General features: G+C 32.9%; 1 protein-coding gene across 11 annotated transcripts in view; it reads left to right on the top strand.

The window, feature by feature from the left end:
• LOC139482270 (soluble guanylate cyclase 88E-like) overlaps window positions 1–18,849 on the top strand; it is a 240,323-nt gene that overhangs the window by 191,821 nt on the left and 29,653 nt on the right. For all 11 annotated transcript variants that reach the window (XM_071266056.1, XM_071266061.1, XM_071266054.1 and 8 more), the window contains 2 exons: window positions 1,826–1,922; window positions 10,090–10,213. In XM_071266056.1, coding sequence (XP_071122157.1) covers window positions 1,826–1,922; window positions 10,090–10,213 — 221 coding nt within the window. The remainder of the gene's footprint in view (window positions 1–1,825; window positions 1,923–10,089; window positions 10,214–18,849) is intronic.

The raw sequence follows: 18,849 nt of genomic DNA, 5'->3' as shown, positions 1-18,849 counted from the left end.
CTGTTTGCTAGTACTTTCTGCATATGTAAAATTAATTCGTCTTTTTGCATGTATGCAGTTTATATAAGTCCGTTATACAGTGTACCCTTTATACGTTAGACATGAACCATATATACAAGATGTTTTTTTTGGAACAACTTAATTAGAGTCCAGAACTTTGGACAGCAAAACATATAAAATATTAAAAAAGTGTGTTTTGTTAAAAAAAATAATCAAAGAACTTGCCCATTAGTTTTAAAAGAGGGACGACAGATACCAGAGGGACAGTCAAACTCGTAAATCGAAAATAAACTGACAACGCCATGGCTAAAAAATTAAAAGGACAATTAAATTATATTAGTTGTTGCTATGAGGTGTCTTGAACTAGCAGCGTCGTGTTAGCTTTTGATTTGTGTATAAAGCCTCACTTTGACTTTAAAGAATAACAAACACAATGATGTTGCTTTGCATTTGGTTTCATCAAGTGTCATATAAATTTGGAGTCGTGTTTCAATAAACAGTATCCGTTCCTTTTCATGTTGGTCTTTAGTTTTTTTATGTTGTGTTTTGTGTACTGTTTTATGTCTGTTGATCTGTTGCCATGGCGTTGTCAGTTTATTTTCCACTTTTGAGTTTAAATGTATCTTTTTGGTATCTTTCATCTTACATTTTCGACTATCTGTTTCACTTGTTTTTAAAAGATATACATTGTCTCATATTTTGTAAAATATTTCACAATTGCTGATAATCTTTCTCTACTTTACCTACATTTTACACTTTGTTATCACCATACATTACCTATTGTTGTTAACTTCTATGTAATTTCTCTGATCGAGAGTTGTCCCGTTGGCACCCATACCACCTCTTCTTATTTTTATACTTATGACTGTTATCGAAAAAATGATCATGAATGATGATGTTTTACCAATTTTTGCATTGTGTCCTTGTAACTTAAAAGTAATAATAGGTAGAAACTTGAATAAGCAAAAATTATCAGCAAGACATGATCTACATTTAGGACAAGGGGGGTATTTTCAATTTGTTTGCGTTTTGCCTTTTTTAGATAAATTATAAAAGATAAATAAAACCTTTAAATAACAAAAAAAGACCAGCCATGCAAGATAAACAAACAAGTAAATTCTTAATCGATATTTTAAGTAGAATGTCTCTCTTCATAGGAATGATAACCCTTACATGAGAATTGTTTATCCTCTTTTGTGTTTTGAGCAAAAACTTAAGAAGATAGAGAGAAATTAAAAAAAAAACAGATCAGTAATACAGACTCAACTCAGAAGATTTTTTTGTTATGAATTCTATTCTTGTCACTATGTTGGAGAGATTTCATTGTTAATTGTGCATATGGACCTAGGTGAGGGACACAGTTTTTTTTTAGCCTTTGGTTTTGAATAATGTTTGATCTCTAGCGCACCTGTTGGAGGTTGTTCCAAACAACGGAATAGCTAATGTATCATACTCATTCACAGCATGTAGGTCATTTGTGTCACTTTTGAAAAAGAAATTTAAGTTATTAATCAATTAACAGTTAAAAAATATTCTATGTTAATCGTCTATTTGTTTATAAAACTGTGTGTATTGAAATGAAATCAGTATTATCAACCTATTCTCATTGTGTACTTTGCCTATTCTTTTTCAGATAAACTGTCCAAAATTTTAAGTTAGATTGGTAATAGACATATGTAACAAACCGGGACGTGGGAATATGGTCTTATGAACATTTATAAACCATCAGTGAATTATAATAAATTCATTCTCTCCAATTTTCTTTTAAATTACATGTTCAGACAATTATTATATGTTTTTGTATTTCATTTATTTTCCATTTCAGATACAAGTTCATACAAATAATGTGTTTGAATTGTTGTCGGTGTTTGGCGTGTCTAGGAAAAGTTACTACTTTCCTACTAAAGAAGAAGACCAATCAGGTAAGATCAATGTTTATCATGAATAGATAGTCGCATAAAGTTTAAAACATAATTGGACGCAAAAGTTATGGTTGCACGCGCGTTTTTGGTATGGTTCATAGCTTTACACAAGTTCACCAAAGTCACACAAAGTCACATAAAAAAATACAAATTACTTAGGATAGCTATCAAAATTAAACTTGTTTTCAAACTTGATAGCTGCAGAATGGGGTCAAGCATGCTAACAAGTTATCTTTCATGTCAAATTGTTTGAACATAAATCATGGAATTCTCTGTGTTTGGAAAAAAATCATAACCTACCTTACCTCAATTGACGAACAGCTGCCAAAAGTGTAACAAATACTGACCGATTAATCTTTCTTCGATTCAGTTCCGAACTGCTTTTTGTACACATTGTCAAAAAATGAATTACCGCTTCCCTCAAATTACAACTGAAGTAGATGCAGAGGTACAGGGGTCTATTCATGAGGGGTGAGTATATTCCCTAAAGCGTAATCTAATAGTACGAACAGAGCGGGGCGAAAATGTTTTGCTAAAAAATGATATATTATCCAATCAGTATTATAAACAAGAGTTCCCTCAACCAACATACATAGCTAAACTCCAGACTTTACACCGTTTTTCTTTATTTCTGATTGCCTAAGGTATTAATTCTTTTAAAATAACGGTGTTTCGGGATTTTTTAGATTGGCTCACTCTATAAGTGGCATACCTTGGGTCCCTTTTCAAAAGTCTCCCAACTAATGCCGGGTTTCGGCAAAATATTCTTTAAGATTTCTGCTGCGTTTATACGCAATGATAGGCACTTTTTTTCTTCTTTTTTTTTTAAGTCTTGAGTTTAGGTATGTCTGGTTGAGGGAACTCTTGTTTATAATAAAATGATATATTATCCAATCAAAGACGTACGCCTTCTATCCAATGAATCCACCACTGGAGGAATTTCTTATTTTGAAAAATTTACACAAATTAACCAATGTTTGCATATATTTTAGCCACTTTTATTTGGTGTGTCTTAACTTGATTGCGCTGATAATAACATGTTTTTTTGTTTTGTTTCATATATTTTACATCTATCGGAGATTAAGATTGAAACTAGCATATACGTACATTTTTGTTAACATGCATGATATCAACCATCGCAAGGCAAATAAGTTGGCTTATACCGCAGTCACACTAGGTCACGATTGAACTATGATCTCTGGAAAAAAATGCAAATTTTAAAGATCGTAGTGCGATCGTGTAGAACGCAGTAAGGTCGTGGCACGGTCATTGTGAGGTCTTCGTAATCGTGAAGAGCATGGTCAACTTTGAGAATGTTCGAAACAATCGTGATGCGGTCGAGGCGAAATCAGGTCGTAGTGGAAGCGTAGCGAGAGCGCAGTAAGGTCGTGGTAAGATGACAAAGATCACTGTATCATAGTAGCGAGAGCGTAGTTAAAGCGCAAATCTTGTTGGAGAGATTGCGCTACGATCTCACAGTGACTTTACTACGACCCAACTACGACCATCACGTTCCCCTGGGGACCCAACAATGCGCCTACTACGTCTTTATCACGTTTATACTACGCTGTTCAAAACCATAGTATGAGTCGTCCTCATCACGCGTCTTACGACCCGACTACGTTCATACTACGACCGTTTTGGGTTCTAGCCATGCTTATTGTCATTGTCACATAAATTTACATTAAAGCTCCTAAGGTTTTGCTTGTCTGTATGTAAATTTGACCTCATGTCCCTAATTTCCAACAGCTCAACCATGCTTGAAACATCTTTATCATCTTCACTATTGTTCAATAAAATGTCGTCATTTGATCTGGATCGATCAGCAATACTTTGTGATTCAGGTTGGATTAATTGATCTGACATCTCTACTGGATCAGGATTCATATATACCAGAGACCCCGCTGACTCTGAGTTCTGGTAGATTTTGGTTACATGTCTGTGTTGTGTTCGAGAATTCTACCCATAATTAATGACAACCAGAAGGAATGGAACAGTATTCATATGGATCATGGTGTTGGCGTTATTGCTGAGAGCGTAGTAAGATCGCAGTATGAATGTGGTAAGATAGTAGAATGATCGTGGTAAGAGCGTGCTATAATCTCAGAAGAAACGTGATAAGATCTCGTTGCAATCGGATAAATAGTGGTATGCTCTTTATGAGAACGTAATACTACTAAGCGTAGTAAGATCGTGATAATCGTAGTGAGGTCGCAGAATAAGCGTGGTAAGAATGTGGTATAAGCGTAGCAGGATCGTTGTAGAAGCATAATGATGGCGTAGTAGCATCGTGAAAACAACGAAAATCTAAATTTCAATCTGCTCTTACCGCGATCTAACCACGATCTGAATTTATTTTAGATCGCGGTGAGCGTGGTGCGATCGTCGTCTAGTGTGACTGGAGCATTTACTTTATTCTGAAAGGCGTTCACATTTTTGTATCAGTATTTTAACAAAAACTTTGCTTTGAGCTAATCAGTGCCCAATTCTATCTCGAACTTTAATAAAAGACAAACATCATTTACAACATGGGTATACTAATGCAGGTTATCATGTACGGTAACCATACAAATTTTCAATTGCGGTTATTATTTATAGCCATATTGTTCCGTATAATGTAGTTTTTTTTGTGTGTAGAATATGTAATATTTTTCTGCGTGTAGAAAGTATCAACATTATATATGACTGACACTTTTGTATAAGCAATAAAATACATTCGACATTAGCTTCAAGATGATTTTCTACTCACATTTGTCTTTTTTTTCCATAACAGATAATACAAATTTGAGGAAAGAGTTCAAAGATTTGCAAAAATTGTCATAAAAAATATCACCGATCGCGATTTATTTTCCTCCAATAGTTCAGCTTTTATACATAAATATACCTTCTGTTGAAATATCTTGAACGTCGGAGAACCAATTAATTTTGTAAAAAGGGTCGACTGAGACGAAGAATAGGAATTTCTGCTTCCACTGGAAAATGAGGATTTGTTAGATTGGAGTATGGAACTTTTCTAAAAAGAGTTGTTGCATGATTTCGAAAAGAAATCAAAATACCAAATGCAACATCATTATATGAAAATCATTAATTGTACCGTGACTTTATAGGAAGAAAGTAGGCACCAGTGACTGATGCTTTTTGTCGATTAACTCAATGTGTAATAAGCTTTTTGGTTTTCTTTTTAGATTTACCCAAAATAAACTTCTACCTCCGTTAAGATATTTCAGTGATGAAAACAACCTGTGATTTTAAGTTAGGTGTGCTATTTTATCCCCGGCTTAGTATACATCTAGGATTTTGATTGGTTAACGCACGTCGTTACAAAACTCATAGCCCCTTGGTGTTGCTAACCCATATCCCCGGACGTTGCTAACCATTATCCCGGGGAACTTCACGCAAGTTTTCCTTAGTTCCATGATTGCTCCTTGTGAAATATTATGGGGACGAAGTCCCCAATAACAGAAGAAAATTCAATAAAAAAAAAAAAAAAAAAAAAATCGGGAAAATTTTCCCGATATTTTCATTGTACAAATGAACTCAAAATCGGGAAATTTTTTTTTTTGTCGCGTTTTTGAATTTCCGGATCTGCGCAGAAATCTACAATGTACAGTACTTCCTTTTTCCGTTCCGTTTGTATGAAACTTTGAGTAAAATATATATTTATCAGTCTAGTATAAAATAGAAAGGGACGCAATACCAATTTCATTTTTAATAATTCCTTGATATGAAAAAACGTTACCTGATGATAGCGTTTCTTTGTTTACATTGCATATGACGTCATAACTTAAATAACGTCACAACAGAACCAAAATCGGAAACGTTACGATATTTCCGTTTCTTTTTTTTTTAACAAATATTTAAGTTACAAAAAAATAATTCATACAGACTTCGTCCCCATTTACAGGAAATGCCTGCCTCATATTAAATTCTTTAGATTATCCATGATGTTTGTAATTAAATATTTAATTCATTAACGAGTTTGTCCTATTATACTGATCATGTACACTAATTTCATTAAATGCATCACTTGACTGCCACATTTTCAAGGAATGGGACTAGTGACCTAGCTATGTAAATTACCCACGTTGACGTCACACCATGTATGGCGTAACGCTCACATCATTGAGCGCCAAATTTGACTCAATCCAGTTTCTCTGTCTCCGTATTAAAAACGTCTTATATTTGACTACCTGTAGGGTTCTACCAAAGGAAGTAAGTACCCTACACCCCGTAAAAACCCAAATTTCAATAAAACTTTTTTAGATAATAAAAAAAAACGTTGTTTTCGTGTTACACTTTGTACCCGAATTTCAATAAAACTCGCCCAATTCGGACTAAGACCGGGGATAAATTCGTTATCTGGGTTCATATCCGTAGATATGGATATTTTAACACCCTTCAGTACCCTGTACACCCTTCGGCTACGCCTCATGGTGTACTGGTGTTAAAATATCCATATCTACGGATATGAACGTAGATAACTTATAATAGCCGTCTTCAAATTAATAAGATTTTAAATAACAGTATTGGTATTCAAGATCTGATCAACAATTATTGCTTCGTGTTGATGTATTAAATGATACCGTATCCTCTGATAAAGGTTAAACATGGTGTGTCATTTAGGTTGAATTTTATAACCCTTTAGACATTGATATGGCTACTCTACTGAAATGGTGAATTAAGTTTATCAAAATAGATTAGGGTTTTATTGTTTTGTTTGTTAACAACTGTCCAAACATAGGAAGTGTCAAATTAACCTGGCGAGGTAGTTCATTATTACATTGTTGAATAACATTATTCTAGTGGGTAAAGTTCTTAAAGCGTTTGTCTTGTCTTGAGTAGATTGATTTGTCACTGTCAGTTCAGTCGAATCTCATTGTTAACAAAACGTTTAAACACAAAATCGATCGCATTTGTAAAATGTTAGTAGTGGAGAGATGTAGATACTCAAATCTACACAAGCATTTAACTTATTAAAGCAATATCAATAATGCACCACCTGGTAGTAACAGGAAAGAGTTTTTAACTGACTTTCTTTTTGTATTTTTTCATCATTATATCTCTCGCTCTTTCCCACGAAAAGCAAATGTACACTTTTAATATACATTTATTCAAATATAAATTCAGTATGTATTGGTACATTTATACAAGCCTTTTATGTTGTGGTTTTGGTATTTTCTAAAGTAAAGCGGAAATTATCCGGATATTAGAATAACATTTTCGACTTTCAATTTTAGACTAGCTTTATATAGTAACATTATATGGTTACGTAAATGCATCCATTGATTAAATTTCTGCATTAGAATAATTAAATTATTGACTAATGGTAAAAAGCTTAACTTTCGATTAATTACTGTAACTTAAGTAAACTTTTAACATTATATTAAAGACAAGCCAAATCAATTACAAATATCTTTGATCACATAACAGTATAAAATAAATTTCAAACTTCATTCAATTTTAAGAAGCATTTTCCGTTACAACTCTCCGTAGGTTTTTCTCAGTTTTTGTCTGGTAACCAATACTTGTAAGTTGTGTTCTATTTGACTTGGTATTCATCGACGTTAACACTTAGGTCTCTTTACATATATATATATATATATATATATATCAGACGTACTTATAAATATAATTATTTTCTGTGACTGTATCTTGCATTTATTTGTAGGATCCTTTAATATAGATAATTGGGCTGATCTGTAACAATAACATCTCCATGCCTTATATATCATGTACTGTAGTACGACGCTATATTAAAACTGACGAGGAAAGGTAACACACGGCCACCGAAAGCTTAATTATAGAAAAGCCCAGGTGGTCGTGTGGTCTATCGGGACGGCTACAGTGCAGGCGATTAGGTGTCACGATATCTCAGTAGCATGGGTTCGAATCCCGGCGAGGGAAGAACAAAAAATTTGCAAAAGCAAATTTACAGATCTAACATTGAGATCTAACATTGTTGGGTTGATGTTTAGACGAGTTGTATATACATAATGTACACAGCCATGTATCACCATCATTGCTGGTGATCCGATGGATAAATCTGTTGTAGAGTTGTCACTGACTCAGACGTACTAATAAATATAATTATTTTCTGTGACTGTATCTTGCATTAATTTGTAGAATCCTTTACTATAGATAATTGAGCTGATCTGTAACAATAACATCTCCATGCCTTATATATCATGTACTGTAGTACGACGCCAGATTAAAACTGACGAGGAAAGGTAACACACGGCCACCGAAAGCTTTATTATAGTGAAACCCAGGTGGTCGTGTGGTCTAGCGGGACGGCTACATGATTAGGTGTCATGATATCTCAGTAGCATGGGTTCGAATCCCGGCGAGGGAAGAACAAAAAATTTGCGAAAGCAAATTTACAGATCTAACATTGTTGGGTTGATGTTTAGACGAGTTGTATAAATATATATATGTATATAAACGAGTCTAAATTGAAAACTACGTTCAAACCTATGATTGCGTTGGATAAAAACCGCAATTTTTATACGTGTTCATGTAAAACAAATTTCATTGTAGAAGGGTCTAAATACAGCACAAATAACATTTTCCAAAAGACAAAAAAAAGTGAAAAAGTATATTTAAACAAAACGCATTTGACTAACAGGTCGAACAACTGATGTTCTTAAACCCTGCTGACTGCCATTGGCGATTGTATATATATATATATAAATAGCAGTTTTCTTAACTTGAAGCAATACTTCTCCCTTCATGAGTTATGACGTATAAAATATTCAATGAAGTACACAAACTGATATATAAGTATATAAAGCGAGGTTATTTCGTGTAAACAATAAAATAGTAAGAATAACTGCGAGCTTTTAATTATAATAATTGATACGGTATGATTTTGATTTTTGTTATACTTTGGGTTTTTTAATACAGTATACCGTTACTATAGAGTAAAGTTGACATCCTCTTCACTTTTTAGTTTTGTCAATCTCTTTTTTTTCTGCTGATTGAAAGGTGCAGGGTTTATATCTAACAAAAAAGGTAATTCATAAAATTGAGAAAGGAAATGGGGAATGTGTCGAAGCGACAACAACCCGACCATAGAGCAGACAACAGCCGAAGGCCACCAATGCATTCATGTTCCTATCACAAACCAGGCATCTCATTAATGGTTTTCTCGTATATTGTGATCTTTTGTTGGAAATGTACCTATCAAAGCATGGAAATTGGTTATTTAAAAGTCTTTCTAGGCTAAACCTTTGTCCCTAGTGATCTTTTTTTTTTTTGTGTTTTTACAATAAGTAAAATTAAGAATGGAAATGGGGAATGTGGCAAAGAGACAACAACCCGACCATAGAACAGACAACAACAGAAGGTCACCAACAGGTCTTCAATGCAGCGAAAAATTCCCGCATCCGGAGGCGTCCTTCAGCTGGCCCCTAAACAAATATATATACTAGTTCAGTGATAATGAACGCCATACTTAACTCCAAATTGTACACAAGACACTAATATTAAAAATAATAAAGACTAACACAGGCCATAGGCCCCTGATTTGGGACATGCGCAACAATGCGGCGTGGTTAAACATGTTTACGAGATCTCAACCCTCCCCCTATACCTCTAGCCAATGTAGAAAAGTGAGCGTATAACAATACACACATTAAAATTCAGTTCAAGAGAAGTCCGAGTCTGATGTCAGAAGATGTAACCAAAGAAAATAAAAAAATAATGTTTTAGAACTAATTACTGTATAAATACAGGGCATATCAAGACTGGAGATGTAAAATTTGAAAACGATGATATTAGATTGTGGACGTAACATGGAAAATGACAGTTTACATTCACATATTTCTAATAATTAGCATACTATAATTTTCATCCGAATGTATTTGTAACAACATATTATGGTTCCCCTTTATTATTCTGTGGTCAGTGTGCTGGACGGCTGTTACCGATATGTACCTCAAATTATAAAGAAATACTTGCATTCAGAATATTAATTCAAACCACTTGTGCCTATTCTCCTCCTATGAAGTGACGGGACTATTAATAAACACTACATATTATGCACTTTATTTGGTATTTGACCCAATATGAATTAAAACAAATTAAAACAAGATTGAATGAGATCGAAACGGGGAATTTTTTGTATGAAATAAACTTGATTTTGTAAGATAAATTTTCCTTTTCACAGAAGGCACTTCTCAAGCACAATCTGACGATTTCCTTGAAGACGACGATGGAAAGTGTTTACATTTGAAGGGGCAGATGTTATATATGAAAGAATGGGACCAAATAATATTCCTTGGTATTCCAGTGTAAGTACGCATTTTAACATTTGTATAGACCTATTATGTGTTATGACTGTAACTATTTAGTAATTATATAAGAGATTTTAGCATCCGACATTTCCATGGTTTTAAGTCAATCTGTTTTATAAAATTTTCTAATTATGTGTGTATACAAAGTCACGACAGAAAACATCCATACGAAAAGAAGCTTCAATCCTTAGAATATAAATTCATCCTGTAAACCCGTCAGGGCAATGTTGGTTATTTGTCAATCATTTTGCAGTGATAATACAGAATTACGCAAAGTACTTAATAGAAACGAAAACTGTTAAATAGATCGCAGGTATCTTGTCATTACAGAAGTAGACGGGATACTTTATTTGAAGCCAAATTTGTATTGCCTTACATAAGCTGAAATAATATTATTGAAGAATAATTCTTCACAGTTTATAGTTTATTATAGTTTTGTAATATAGATATAAAAAAATATATTTGATTCAGTGACAAGTAAAACTGGTTATACTTATCTATCATCTTATAGAACTATATTAGTATAATTTAATTTTCGATGTAACGCGTCTTCTGTCTGGCTGAAGTCGTTTTGATTATCATATCATAGACACAATTTTGTCATGTGACTATGACGTCATCAACGTATTTTCATGATTTACGCCGGTTTAAAATGGAATTTAGAATTGAATTATAAGAAATAACTGTAGTATTTTGTCAGTCTATTCGAAATAACATAAAAATGTGGTGCCCACTGTTAAATAACCCGATACGAGCGTTATTCAGTGTGCACCACATTTTTTATGTTATTTCTTAATAGACAGAAAAAATATTACTGTTATTCATTAAATAATACAAGAACTTTGTAAATTTCGTGCTTCCGATATCTTTTTCTTGGTGAATCTTCATTAACAACCCTAAAAGGAAAACACAAAAGCCATAAAGACACTAAACATTCTTAGAGTTAATAGTTATCAAATTTAATACGCCAGACACGTTAACACTGCAAGGACTTTTTTGTGTGTTTTATAATGGATGTCCTTTCTGAATAATCACTTCCCTTTTCATTGAATGTGACCAACATAATTATGCTAATCACTGGGTTTGTACTTACATATAAGCAACATAAGATGGTGACAGAATCTGCTCATCCCCCAGGAACACATGATATTACCACCGTTTTTCTTTGTATTTTTTTGTTTGTTTGCTCACTCTTTGGTTTCCTATGTTGTGCTTTATAGACTTGTCTTTTGGTAGTTATCGTTTTTCGTATTTCATGGTCAGTTCGTGTTCGACTAAGAAGTTCGGCTTTTGATGTTTCTTCCTACCTTCTTCGGAAATGCTACCCTGTTTTCAGGTCAGTAATGTTTTTATAAACTTTATTGGTATGGGGGGTAACCGGTATGCCAACTCATGTCGATTAGTACATCGCATATCAATTATGTGATAAGGAGGCTATTAAAAAGAACAAGATTTTCATTTGATCACAATAGCTCGAGTTTAGGAAGTACTAGCTGTGCACCTGAAAATACAGTAATTTCCATGCAAAACCTCTTGACTATTTTTGTGCAGCCAATTGTACAGCCAGATTTAAGTGATTTAATGTTTAATAAAAACAAAAAACAAACAACAATAAAATTAGTAAACACGACGAATATTTCTTTTTAAACATAAGCCTAGGTTTCACAACTTCATTTTTATTAAATTATTTGTATGGGGATGTATACATTAAAAATTCGGTATTTTCCCCTTCATTTTGTGCACGGATAAAATTAAAGTTAAATATATCACATGGGATAATCTCGGATATTTCATACCGTTGTGAAAAATTTTCTCAAATCAGAAATAACCTTTAAAAACAAAATGTAAAAGTACACGAAAGGTTAATAACTATATCTATCAAATGTCGAAGATGTCAGTCATCTTGTGTAATTACAAACGATTCTATTTACGACTCAAATAACTAGCTGGTTAACCCGGTTAATTTTTAATTATAAGTCATGTCAGGTTAATTTGATAAGTTCAAATACCTTTTTACAAGAATGTTGTTTTTTTCATTTAATAATATCAAATACATTTTTAATAGATTTATGAGGGAGAATTCGAAAAGTATTTATGTATAATATGTTACTCCCTAGTTATTGTTAGCATATTCAGGTATTGGAAGTAATAACTTACTATTATTTAGTAGTCGAACAGTAACTCATGACATGTCAATAACATCCGTTTCATTTACATAATTGTGCTTAAAGGGGAAATTACGATAGCAGTTTTTCTCCGTAGGCGACAATACTACCGTTTTCTAATTTGTTATTTTTTTATGATTAATTGAAGTTAAGAAGTTGTATGGCCATCTTCCAATTCAGCTTTTTAGTAGTTTCAATGTAGAGCAATTGTCATTTTAAATCTTATTTAGAGAAAAGCTTTTTCGGGGTATTCTACAACAAACATAGTGCCATTTAAATTTTTCAGAAATTATATAGTAAAAACCTCACCAATCCAATTTGCAGCTTTCTAAACATGACTTCCTCTTACTTAACACCAGGAAAATGATATACCACTTTTCCCCCTGAAGGTACTGTAAACTTTTTTTCCCTTAAAAATAGTGGACTCCAAGGAAAATTCAAAACGGATGACAAATCAAACCAATAGAAAACAACTGTCATATTCCTGACTTGGTACAGGCATTTCTTTATATAGGAAATGGCGTATTAAACCTGGTATTTAAAATTTTTAAAAAAGCCACGTGAGACACGTGGAAAATATCATGAATATATCTTTTTGAAAGAAATATAGGACATTCAAATATGGTGGATGGAGATGCAAAATTTTGTTATTACCTCTTACAAATAGTTATCAAAGTACCAGGCTTATATTTTTTTTACGCCAGACATGTACAGTGAATGATGACATGTCAATGTACAGAATCTGACCCCTAGCATATCTACCCTCATGCGCCACTGCTGATTAGAAACAGGTTTATGAGGAACATGAATTACCTCTATTCGGCTTTCAATTGATTCGTTAATTCGGTAATTATTATCCACAACAGCGATATTCCGTAGTATCAATGTGATGATTAACAGAAAATAAAGATTACTTCTTTTCTGTCAACCACTAGCTTAACTAGCAGAATATAAACAAGTTTTCTGAAATATATCAGTCAAGAGCAATGTTAAAATACCTTTCCTATGAAGTGTGAACAACAACTGTAATCGTTCGAACAAGGTCCACTAAGAAATGCAAAAAGATCCAAAAAAAAAAAGAAAGGAATAACTCGGGTTATGAATAGTAGAGAACATAACGTTTTACTATATGTATTTCTAACTGCAAACCATTTTGGAAACATCCATTTATTTTAAATTAATTAAGACATTCATGGGGAAAAAATTGGAGAATCTCTTATGTTTTGAGTTATGCATCACATTTTTCTACGTTAAGATCCACACATAAAGATGGTGCACACCGCGATATAGCTATTGTATATTGATAAAAAGGACGAGCTCAAAATGCATCATTTAACTCATCTTGTTTTTCTATCTACCTTGAGTATCAAGTGTTTGTCAGAACAAACACTTTTTTTTCAATTTGTTGAACGTTTTAAGAAAACATGTATTTTTTATACAAAATTCCCCTAAACAACCTGTATAAAAAGCTGGTGAACATTGTTAAATTTGTAACGTTTATCAAACAAATAAATGTGTTTATTCCATTTATGTAGATATGAACCCCAATAAAGAGTCACGTAAATGGGACAAAACCCTTATATCATCCTTTATAGTACAAATCTGTTATGAAAGAAAAAAGTGCAACTGACGTCGAGATTTATACCAAGGAAAAATGTAATAATAGATAATATGGCCGTACAATTTACGAGTGGGAACTTGTATATATATATCCTTTTGACAATTGGAATCACCAAATTAAGTCTTTTCTAATTATTTTAGCTGTCAATAGCGTGCTTATTGTGTGTCATGTGTTTTTGGAGATTTCCTCCGAGACTGAATCTGACCTATAAATAATATTTAAAGATACATCTGCATGATTGAAAATGAGAATTTGACATATTGTGTAGATGGTAAACGTCTTCTAGACTAAGTATTCAATTTAGAAAAAGTAAAAAAATCAGAAAAAATACTGAACTCCGAGGAAAAGTTCCTAAATCAAATGACAAAATCAAATGAAAAAACACATCAAACGAATGGACAATAACTGTCATATTCCTGCCTTGGTATAGGCATTTTCAAATGTAGAAAATGGTGGATTGAACCTGGTTTAGTTTATTCTTGTACCTTCACTGTCTTTTATATATATATGCTCTCAATATTTTCAAAGATAAGTCAAATATATGTGGTAAGGTTGTTGCCAGTATCCCCATAGAAAAATTATGAAATTAATGTTTGACTTTCAAGTCTTCAAACTAAATCCATTTGAGTTGAACTAAATGAAAGTTTGGTTGGAATATACGATTTATTCATCTGAACCTGACAATACTCTGGGATCTAGGACTGGTACTTTTGTCTTTTTCATCAATTATTTTTTTTGTGCTGAATACTGATCTTATAAGTCAAGTCCTTCTCATTTGGCTTTTACAATTTGGCCTTACCAGAATAAGCAGCTGTGGTATTATTTCCAATGAGACAGCTATTTAACAGAGACGTATCTTCTTTTCATTCTTTTCTCCGAGCGGTTGGTCGAGAGAGAAAGAAAAGAGATACCATACGGTGCGAATGTGTGCTGAGAATTAGGTATGTGTTATGCAATATATACTTAACTTGTAGGAATAGATTAAACCAAATGTATGTATTTGAACATTTAGCAAAGAAATGAAGTACAGTATAGTATTCAAACGATGCCCATAAACATCCTTCATGAACAGATACATAGTTGACATATAGATATAAAATTTAAATGATCCAGACAAATTTGACTTGGGTGCATTTATTCCGTGCGAGTGGATACAGTTACTCTAATTTGAAGATTCGTTCGGTAATGCTTTCATTCACGATATTGAAATTTGCTTTTGTCATGGTATAACCAATGTCTAACAAAAATTAATTTGACAATAATTACGCGAATTCGTAAGCAAAGAAAACAACAAATAATTAAATATTGGCTAATATCCATTTGACATTTAATTGAAAAGTTTTTGAGCATTAAGAAACAAATACCCAGCGGATTCTTTGAAGTAAAAATCAAAGATAATGTGGAAAAGTGCAATAAGTATTGAACGTGTTGAATGGTATAGAATTTTACGGCCGGTAATAAAAAGTAAGGTATTTTAAACCAGTAACTCGAAAAGATGAAAGCTTATTCCTGGATATCTTGAGTTCACTAGGTACTAGTTTTTTGTGGCTTTTTTTATTTCATAGAAATTTAGGGGGGAGTATACACAAAGAGTTAAAATATATTAACATATATATGCGCTCTTTTAAATGTCCAGTGGAAAATACAATGATGCATATTATTTTTTTTATTTATATAAAATGATTTCTAATTACTCTTCTTGATACACTTCGGTACTGGCATGAAAATACGGATTTTTGGTGTAATTAAAATTTGCTGTTACAAAATGTTAAAAATTATTATAAATTAAGAAATGTATCTCCCTCATGCGAATCTCTGTTTCCTTTCACGGATTCGGCTATACTTTTTGGATCTTTTGAATTACAGCTCTTCATCTTTTATAAAAGCTGTGGATTTCAAATATTTTGGCCAAGAGCATCACTGAAGAGACATGTATTGTCGAAATGCGCATCTGGTCAGGAAAATTGGTACCGTTAATATTATTATACTGGAGCTATGCGCAGAATTGTATAACAAGTTTTTTTCTCTATTTGGAAGTCAATCATTGGACCTTATTTTAGGCATATTTTTCACACTTCGAGCTGACCGGTTTCTTTGAGAAGAATCAACAATACAAAGTTATAACTCTGTAGCTATTTCAAGAATGGCCTTCGTACACACAACCAAGAATACTTGCTTATTTTTTCCTTCATCTGAGTAACTCCAGTTGATTTGCCAAAATAACATCTGTCACCTTTAAATCATGCCAAATTTCTATTTTAAGGTTTTATGAAGCTTTAAAGTAGTTATCCCTCAAATCTTAATAAAGCCTTTTTCCGTTTTAAATCCATTCTCATCTGGTAGAAACTGATATATGTAATAGATCATATTTGACATATTTGCCTTTCAATGCCTCTTCAACAATGGCTGGTTCCATGTTTGATAAACAACATATATTCATCATTTGTATGTAATTAAGATACCGGTGATGAATCATTGTATTTTTGTACTTGAAATATATTAGTTTATCCAAATTGGTATTCCATTTATTCCAGAAGAAGTTAGCATGAGTTTCATGGAAGCAGATTTGATATAAATAAACATTGTTCGTTTTCATCATCTGAAAGTACCACCAGAGCATTTCAAGATATTTTCGTCAGATAATGGTTTTCAAATTAATAGAAATAAGTTATGTGATCACTATTATATTTTCAACAACAACAAAAAACAAAACAAAAAAAACTATTCAGGAGTTCGGGTTTTTGATAGGCAATTATTTATGTTGGAGATCTCAAATCTCCCTTTTTTTAAATTTCGAGCACTTGAGTCACAAAAGATAAGATAAAGAAAAATTCAATAGACATCAATACTTATAAATCACTTAACTCTTATTTAGCCTTATAGTGGATGATAAAAGCAAACGTAACAATACTAAGCACTTTTTTCGGATAATATTCTTCTTCTTCTTCATCTTCTTCTTTGTCGTCTCATTCTTCATCTTCTTCTTTTTATTCTCATAATATGTGACAAATGATATATGATATGTACATGTCATAACGGTGTTAGGAATTTTGGTCCTTAATGCTCTTCAACTTCGTACTTTATTTGGCCTTTTTAACTTTTTTGGACTCGAGCGTCACTGACGAGTCTTTTTTAGACGAAACGCGCGTCTGGCGTATATAGAAAATTTAGTCCTGGTATATATGATGAGTTTATTTACGACCACTGGGTCGATGCCACTGCTGGTGGAGATTTATTTCCCCGAGGGTATCACCAGCCCAGTAGTTTTTTGTGCTGACATGAATTATCATTCATATGTTTATATATATAAATTAACTGTTTACAAAATTTAGAATTTTTGAAAAACTAAGGCTTTTCTACCTCAGGCATAGATTACCTTAGCTGTATTTGGCATAACTTTTAGGAATTTTTGTCCTTAATGCTCTTCAACTTCGTACTTTATTGGACTTTTTAACTTTTTTGGATTCGAGCGTCACTGATGAGTCTTTAGTAGACGAAACGCGCATCTGGCGTATATAGATAATTTAGTCCTGGTATATATGATGAGTTTATTTACAACCACTGGGTCGATGCCACTGCTGGTGGAGATTTATTTCCCCGAGGGTATCAACAGCCCAGTAGTCAGCACTTTTTGTGCTGACATGAATTATCATTGATATGGTTATATTTATAAATTTACTGTTTACAAAATTTAGAATTTTTGAAAAACAAAGGCTTTTCTACCTCAGGCATAGATTACCTTAAGTGTATTTGGCATAACTTTTAGGAATTTTTGTCCTTAATGCTCTTCAACTTCGTACTTTATTTGGTCTTTTTATTTTTTTTTGGATTCGAGCGTCACTGATGAGTCTTTTTTAGACGAAACGCGCGTCTTGCGTATATACAAAATTTAGTCCTGGTATCTATGATGAGTTTATTTACATTATAGCTTCATATGAGCATAGAATTGTTCTCAACGCCGTTATACCTTGTCTCCTTGATTTTGATAATGTAAAGGATTGATCATACGCACGAAACTTCATTAATGGGTTTCTGAACTTGAAATACAAAAATTACATAAACTTAAGACTTTTGTTTAACGTGAGCTTGTACTGCCAGTTAGAAAAAGTCGAAAATAAACTGACAACGCCATGTTCAAAATAGAAAATGACAAACAAATAAACAAAAGTACATATAACGCAATATAGAAAACGAAAGACTTAGCAACACGAACCCCACCAGACAAAGAGGGGTGATCTAATGATCCGGAAGGGTAAGCAGATCCTGTTACAAATTTTTTACCCGTCGTGTTGCTCATGTTATTACAATCCGTATTAAGTATAATACGGTATGTAACATTCGTGAAAAGGGATGATTTCAATTGCATCACTTGGAATATAAATATGGGAAAGTTCACAGTTGGGAAGCTGAAGTTTTCTTTTCAACCGAAACTGAATTCCTAAATGTAAGTCAAAATAAGAGGCATACTTAAGTCAGCACTTCGGTGTTGACATGAATATCAATTATGTGGTAATTTTTTTTTTATATAAATTTCCTGTTTTACAAAACGTTGAATATTTCAAAAAACTAAGGATTTTCTTATCCCAGGCATAGCCGTATTTGGCACAAATTTTTATAATTTTGGATCCTCAATGCTCTTCAGCTTTGTACTTGTTTGGCTTTATTACTATTTTAACATGAGCGTCACTGATGAGTCTTATGTAGACGAAACAAGCGTTTAGCGTATCAAATTATAATCCTGGTACCTTTGATAATTATTTACACCACTGGGTTGATGCCACTGTTGATGGACGTTTCGTCCTCGAGGGTATCACCAGCCTAGTTCAGCACTTCGCTGTTGACATGAA

This window comes from Mytilus edulis, chromosome 7 (genome assembly GCF_963676685.1).
Source record: "Mytilus edulis chromosome 7, xbMytEdul2.2, whole genome shotgun sequence".
Taxonomy (NCBI): domain Eukaryota; kingdom Metazoa; phylum Mollusca; class Bivalvia; order Mytilida; family Mytilidae; genus Mytilus; species Mytilus edulis.
The sequence above is the reverse complement of the archived record's forward strand: the minus strand, read 5'-3'. Positions and strand labels throughout refer to the sequence as shown.